The sequence below is a fragment of the Drosophila takahashii genome, chromosome 2L (genome assembly GCF_030179915.1).
Source record: "Drosophila takahashii strain IR98-3 E-12201 chromosome 2L, DtakHiC1v2, whole genome shotgun sequence".
Lineage (NCBI taxonomy): Eukaryota > Metazoa > Arthropoda > Insecta > Diptera > Drosophilidae > Drosophila > Drosophila takahashii.
In genome coordinates, this window is record NC_091678.1 from 28,853,956 (window position 1) to 28,860,802 (window position 6,847).

At 38.0% G+C, this 6,847-nt stretch overlaps 1 protein-coding gene across 1 annotated transcript; it reads right to left on the bottom strand.

Moving 5' to 3' along the window:
* Positions 1 to 4,016: 4,016 nt before the first annotated feature.
* On the bottom strand, positions 4,017 to 5,809 carry Ugt37B1 (UDP-glycosyltransferase family 37 member B1). The gene is made up of 2 exons (XM_017137637.3): positions 5,094 to 5,809; positions 4,017 to 5,042 (listed from the first exon to the last, which is right to left on the bottom strand). The coding sequence occupies exons 1-2, from the start codon at positions 5,774 to 5,776 to the stop codon at positions 4,163 to 4,165; spliced, it is 1,563 nt and encodes a 520-aa protein (XP_016993126.2). The 5' UTR covers positions 5,777 to 5,809; the 3' UTR covers positions 4,017 to 4,162.
* Positions 5,810 to 6,847: the final 1,038 nt, after the last annotated feature.

Sequence of the window (6,847 nt, forward strand, 5' to 3'; positions counted from 1 at the left end):
TTAAGAGGTGTTTTTATTTGATATCAGAAGTTTTTGTTTGTTTATATTTGCTCTCATAGGAGCTAGTATATACATTTAAATTAAAATTGGTCAATCATAATTTGAAAGCCATTGTATTTAAACAAATTAAGTTAAAAGGGCGTTTAAGTATTTCAAAATACCTTTTAAACGAGGTATAGCACATGTCTGTAGCTTCAGTAGTGTAGAACTTACAAACTAACGAAATTTAGCTATTTCTAGCTTTTTTTCCGCTAAAGCAGCGGGTGTTTCCAAAAGTCGTAAAACAAAAGTTTCCTATTTGGAACTCCTTAAAACAATTGAAATGATTCTATGAGCCTAAAATACAGTTTGGATACCCACGCACAAAATTAAACACTCAGGAAGCGTTAGTTGTTCTGAGCTGGCAAAAGTGGCTATTTTCGTTTCTGAATAACTTTTAAACGCGATTTTTTACATAAACATGATATATACCAAAATTTAAGGAATCTCAAGGGCTATACAGTTTAAAGTTGTAAGGAAAATCGTTAGAGCCGTTTTTGAGAAAATTAAAAAAAAGCTAAAAAAAAAGTTTAAACAAATTTTCTTTTGTTCATATCTTTTTAACTATTACATTTACACAAATTGCATATAGAAGGCGTTTATAGCATAAATACCTTTCAAACGAGATGCAGCACAAGTCTGTAGCTTTAGTAGTATAGAAGTTACGGCTTTCCGAATTTTAGCTATTTATAGCTGTTTTCCCGCTAAACTAGCGGGTTTTTTCCAAAAGTGGTAGAACAAAAGTTTTTTATATCGATGTGATGAACGTCATATCAAATTTTCAGAACTTAAAAACATATTTTGGACAAGTGGACAAGTGGACAAACTGACAAACAAAATTAAATTTTCATTTTGGGAAGAAGAAGAAAATCTTATTTTGGCTATAACTTTTGAACGGAGCGTCGGATTTTATCATATGACCCCTCATTCGACGGGTATTTTCAATAGGAACACAACTAAAACATTGCGAGGGGGCTTTTATCCCCACCGGCCCCATCAGCTCCCAAATTCGAAATTTTCACTTTTCCACTTTCACCTCTCTCTCTCCCAAACCAATTGATTTTCTTGAGGTCTTGGTATGCAATCCTAAGTTTTTGCAATACCTTTCGATTGGTGTATTACTCATTACGATCGGACTATCACAGCAGATTTTCAATTTTGCGGCTATATAATAGTAGTCGCCTTCGCGCACTCTCCTGGTGCGCTTCGTCACTATATGGACTGCCGTCCATAGTGATGGAAAATATGCTCGGGCGCGCTTTGAGTGCGATTTAAAAACTTTAAATCGTTTTTTCTCAAAACTATGATTTTAAAAACGCGGTACATTAGCTCGTAAATTTGTAAAGAATGAAAAAGAAAAAATTGAATTTTTTTTAGCTTAAGGCCCCGTAGCTATAGCTAAACTTAAGTTCGCCTGTAAATTTTACATTATAGTCGAACACTTAATAATAATAATAATAATATAAAACGCGGTACACGATTACAAAAAACTACTGAACCGATTTTTGATTTCTAAAAAGTGTTTTGCAGATTATACATTGAACGAGTGCATAATTATCTGAAATTGTAAAAAAAAAATTATTTTATACACTTTTCAGCCCAATTTAGCAACAAAAAAAGACGAAAAAATTGAACTTTTTTTAAAGACGTGATTTCAATATTTTTAAATCGAATTTTTTGAAGTTGCAGACATTCATGCACTAGGGGGAACCCTGCTGAATAATAAAAAATGTTTTTTGTACGTTTCAGATGAAAACTTTGGGCTCCACACTGTACCGCAATAAATCCGTCAGCCGCGTCGCGCCACACGCAACCTTGAATAAGGTTTTTTTTAGAATTTTAAAACATTTTTCTAATACTTTAAACATGTGTTCAAAAAGATGCAAAAAATTATTCGTGTAAGTTTTCATTTTCCAAGTGAAAAAAATTCGCAAAAAACAACTACTTTTTGACATGTTACATGAGAACCCCCCTTAAGAAAACTTTAAGAATCGGATACGGCACACTGATGACCTATCCACAAGCCCGATTGCAACCCTAGCTAACCCACTTTTCTTATTCCTTTTTGCTTTTTTAGCTTTCTCTGCTCTTAAAGAGCATTTTTTGGAGTTTCTCTCCTTGTTTTTTCCAGCTTAGTTTAGCAAAAACACGCAGCGACCATTTTTCATATTTTCATTTATAAATTTATTATAAAGCCAAAAGCAACAGCAGTGGGAGAGAACGAAGAAGTAGAAGCTTGTTCCTGGAAGCCTGTTTGGGGTGGGCTTAATAGTTAGCTCTGTGCTGGGAGGCTCGAGGTTCGGCGGTTTAGACCTCGGCTACTTTGGCATTTATTTTAAATTATAGTTGGTAGTAATAACTAATGCTCAGAAAACTGCAGGAGCAAGAGCAGTTCTTTGTGGTAAGAAGGGGGTCAGGGATTTTGGTTGCCATGTACATAAAAATTATAGACATTTTGGTATTACATTTGTGTATAGTAGCTACCTCTTAATGACATTGTTCTGCAGTGCCAGGAAAGGAGTTCTCTGATGGTGCCACTTTCCACTATGACATGAGCCAGGCGAAAAGTTTATTTTCTAATTACATTTACTACAAAATTAATGTAAATTCGAAAACTTCCTGCCAGCTTTGCATAATTATGAAAATTCCACTGTCAGGCATTTTTCGGTTGCACTAATTGAAAATTCCTCAACATTCGCACCCATACTTCAAAGCTTTAAGTGGCTAAATTTAATTAAGCATTAAGCATAGGCAATGTCAATCGATCGTTAATCCCCTTTCCATACCGGTTTCAGTCCGGTTAATGAAATATGAGTAGAGAATGAAAGGGGTCAGCCGCAATTCAAAGGCAATCATATGTCCATCAACAGAAACCCATATTTTGGGCTTACTGAAAAGGGAAAAAAGTTTTGGAAGCGGTCCAAGGAATTCTGGAGCGCAGACCCCCAGCAAGCGAAACAAACAAAAATTACAATGCTTAATTATGAAAAGTGTTTTTCTCCTTTTGTTAGTCCTGGCCAAAAACCGAAAGGCAAAGTTGTGGCACGAATGGCGCACATGGGTTAATGAGCGAGAATTATAATGAATTATTTCATGGAACGAGCAACCCTTTCGCTCGCATGTGGGTCATTTGGTGGGATACACTGGGACCTCTAAGGGCTGCTTAAGGGGTGGTTCTAATGGGGCTAATCAAATATTTGACATTTGGTGGAGCAGCGTATTCTTTATTACATTTTGGATAGTTCTCTACCCTGTGCGGCATCCTTCAACAGCAGGCAAAGCTTGCATTTGCATTTTATTCGCTTGGTAATCTAAAAATATGGAGTCTAATCAGAGCAATGAGGGATAAGCCACTTACTTTGGCTACACAGTGTTACAAAATAAAATGTTTACTTAATTACCTCGATAAATGCTTAAGAGAGGTGTAGGGTCCGATCCGGCTCGCTCCGACATATGTACTACCTGCAATAGAAAGAAGACTTTCGGTTTCATCGCGATAGCTTTAAAACTGAGAGACTAGTTCGCATAGAAACGGACAGACGGACATGCCTAGATATACTCGGCTATTGGTGCTGATCAAGAATATGTATACTTTATGTGGCCGGAAACGTCTCCTTCACTGCGTTGCAAACATCTGACTGAAATTATAACACCCTTTGCAAGGGTATAAAAACCAATCCTTATATTTTAATCCTCTATCGAAAAAAAAGTTTCGATTGATTCTGAGATTTGACCCAAATTGGCCTGTCACGTTTCACGCGTTCCCTCTTGTTTTTTTTTAAACTGGTGTAATCATTATTTTCAGTTCCTGGTAGTAACCAATAAGTAATAATCATGAACAACAGTTTTTTCTTCATTTGTCATTTTACAAAACAAAAACTAGAACTACACCAGTTTACAAAATAAAATCGTCAGAATGATACAAAGTTATCATTGGTTATCCCGTAAACTTGAACACCCTTATTAAGAAATGTGCATTTAAAATGCAAATCAGTGTGTTTTTTAATCAGGGACTTAAACTTTACCGAAAAGCCAAGGTCGTCTTAGTATGCTGGTGTTATTGAATACGGAATTTAGCTTTGATTCTTTTTTAATTTACTTTGTGCCATGAATGGCGATTTTCTTAAAGAGCATTAAGTCTTTTAAAAATTAAACGAAACACGAAGTGAATGATGGAGCAGATGGCAGCAGTAACTCCCAGAACTAAGGCGTAAACATCAAGGTTATTGGCTTCTATGTAGTTCATGTGCACCAGGGGACTCTGAAGGTGCGGGGCTCCACGGTAGCGGATCACATATTCCATCCAGTAGATAAGCGTCTGTCGTGCACTTATCGGACGATCACGATAGAGAGTGGAGAACGACTTTACTGCTTCGGAATACTTCGGATTCTTTAGTACCTCCTGAATGCCTCGAAGGAAGCTGTCTTCTTCCAGGGTGAGGAGACTTTGCTTCAAACCGAAACCCTGTTTTACCATAATATCGGCATTAGAGGGCTGGTCTCCGAAAACGGGTAAGGCCAGCATGGGCTTACCGTGGTACTGCGCCTCGGTTACCCCTCCCTTTCCCGCGTGGGTAATGAACAGCGTGATGTTCGGATGTGCTAGGATGTCGTCCTGGGGCACCCACTTTGAGTAGAGTGTGTTTTCCGACTTTCCCGGTGTGTTTTCCAGGTCATCCCACTTCCATATCACCTTTTGCTTCAGCTTTGAGACGACATTAAACATTTTCTGCACCGTGTCGGACTTAAGGTGATCTTTTTTAAGATTTGATCCTAAGCTGAGAAGTATAGCTCCGTGTGGAGCATCTTTTAGGAATTCTTCCATATTTTGGGGAAGAGTATCTGGTTCATCCTTGACTTGTATTCCTCCGACCTCGATTACAGCCGGCACGTTGGGCCTAATAGGTCCCTCGCTTATGCCGTGAGATGCGAAAAAGACTAGTGAAATGTTTTTGTTCAAGTCCCCGTAGCTGGGCAGAGTAGGATCGTCTCCATAGATGTCCCTATAAAATTTCGGTGAAGTGGGCGCTAAAACTAACAATATTAATACCAACCTGTACGTCCTTGCATTTCGATACTCAATAACAAACATGAACAACCGCTGTCCCAAGCTTCCCAAAAGGTTGATCAGGCGCTTTCCAAAGCTCATGGGATTGCCATGTTCGGTAGTCAAATGCATTGCTGGCACGTATGAGACTTCATAGGGGTTTCCCAGAATGTCGCCCAAGAACGAAGGTGGGTTTGAGAGGGCAACCACTAGAGGAACCTTTAGTTTATGGGCTAAGGCTAGTTGGAAACTGTTCATGAAGTAGCCCACGATGACCAGATCGAACCGGTTGTCCGAGTGCTCATAGAGATTTCTGACCACATCATGCTTCATTACGCTTCCCATTTTGGAGAACGCCTCGCTCATTTGTCGCACCGTTCGAAACATAGATGTGTAGGCGTTGCTGTTGTCCGTTTTAGTTAAGCCGGCAACAACAGAACTGAAGGCTTGAAGGTCATGCTCTTCTAGTGGCACAAGGATATGTGTAATATCCTTGTGTAGCAACGGAGGTTTTAAGACAGTCACAACAGTGACGTTGTGTCCTCTCTCTGCCAGAATGCGGGCCATCGACATCTGAATTACTAAATGCGAAGGACTCAGGCTGGCAAATAAACCCAGAATGTTAGCCGCATGGGCTCCGGCAACCAAAGCCACAATGTGGAGGGCTAGGAAATTGGAATGTCCAACCATTTTACCACGACGGCGAGTGGAAGTAAACTGGTTAAGAAGCGCATTAGTTCTCGCTTCAATCGGTGTCAATAACACAGATAAGCCTTATCAACGAACTAAGGCTATCACGCCTTCTTGGTCTGCAGCTGTGCTGCTCAATACCTGTTACTATTGTTTCAGATTGTCTAGCAAGAATTCGCACGATTTTGTGTAAACCATCGGAAACTATTTACAAAGAACAATAAACTGCATAACATAAGAACGCAAGATAAGTTATTGTACTTAATTAAAAGTAAGGATTTGAGGAATCAAATTTTTACCTATCTGCACATGGGAATATTCAATATACTCAGAAAAAAATATGAGAGAGCTCTGTAGTCGAGTGCCTCCAATATCAGAAACTCAGCTAAAGGGAGTGCGAGGGAGATATGCAATCAGCAAAGCGGCTGTTTTTAAGATTGCACAATATTTTAATTAGTGGTCAGATTTGAAAAATGTTAGATGAAAACAAAATACCGAAATAAACTCTTTGCTGAAGCAAACTCGGCTTTAAGTTATAACTTGTAAGTCTTTTGCTTCTTATAAAAATATAAAGTCACACTTTACTTTGAGTACATTTCACTATTGGGCATTTGACCACTTTGGTTGCTCAAAACACAAATTTAAAAAGCCGTTAAATCAAAAAATGTTGTTTCAGGATGCATTCGCAGAAGACCAATCTTTAATGTTAAGTTTCAGGAATTCCGATAGAGGGCATCTTTGTTAACACAACAGCTGTTTAATGAAATGGTTGAGATGCAAGCCAAGAACTCATAAAATTAAATCTGAGAATTACCCTAAAATCTATAACATTTTTTATTTAGTTTTGGCGACGAGACCTCACCTGTGTTTTAAGAAATGATTCTTTAGAAAGGCGCATTAAAACGAAGAAAAAGTGTTTCTTGAATCAAGAAATTTAATTTCTTAACACAAGACATGACTTTTTAGAAAGGCACCTTTAAAACTAAAAAAAATATTTCTTTAAACAAGAAATGCTATTCTTGCTTTTAAAGTTTTCATCCTAATTTTTCAAGAAATACAATTTTTTAAAAC

What these genes read in the sequence shown, in the direction of transcription:
- Ugt37B1 (XM_017137637.3), bottom strand. Translation starts at nt 5,776, where the DNA reads ATGGTTGGACATTCCAATTTCCTAGCCCTCCACATTGTGGCTTTGGTT. An exon ending in CGAAATGCAAGGACGTACAG is followed by an intron (nt 5,043 to 5,093) that starts GTTGGTATTAAT and finishes GAAATTTTATAG; the next exon opens with GGACATCTATGGAGACGATC.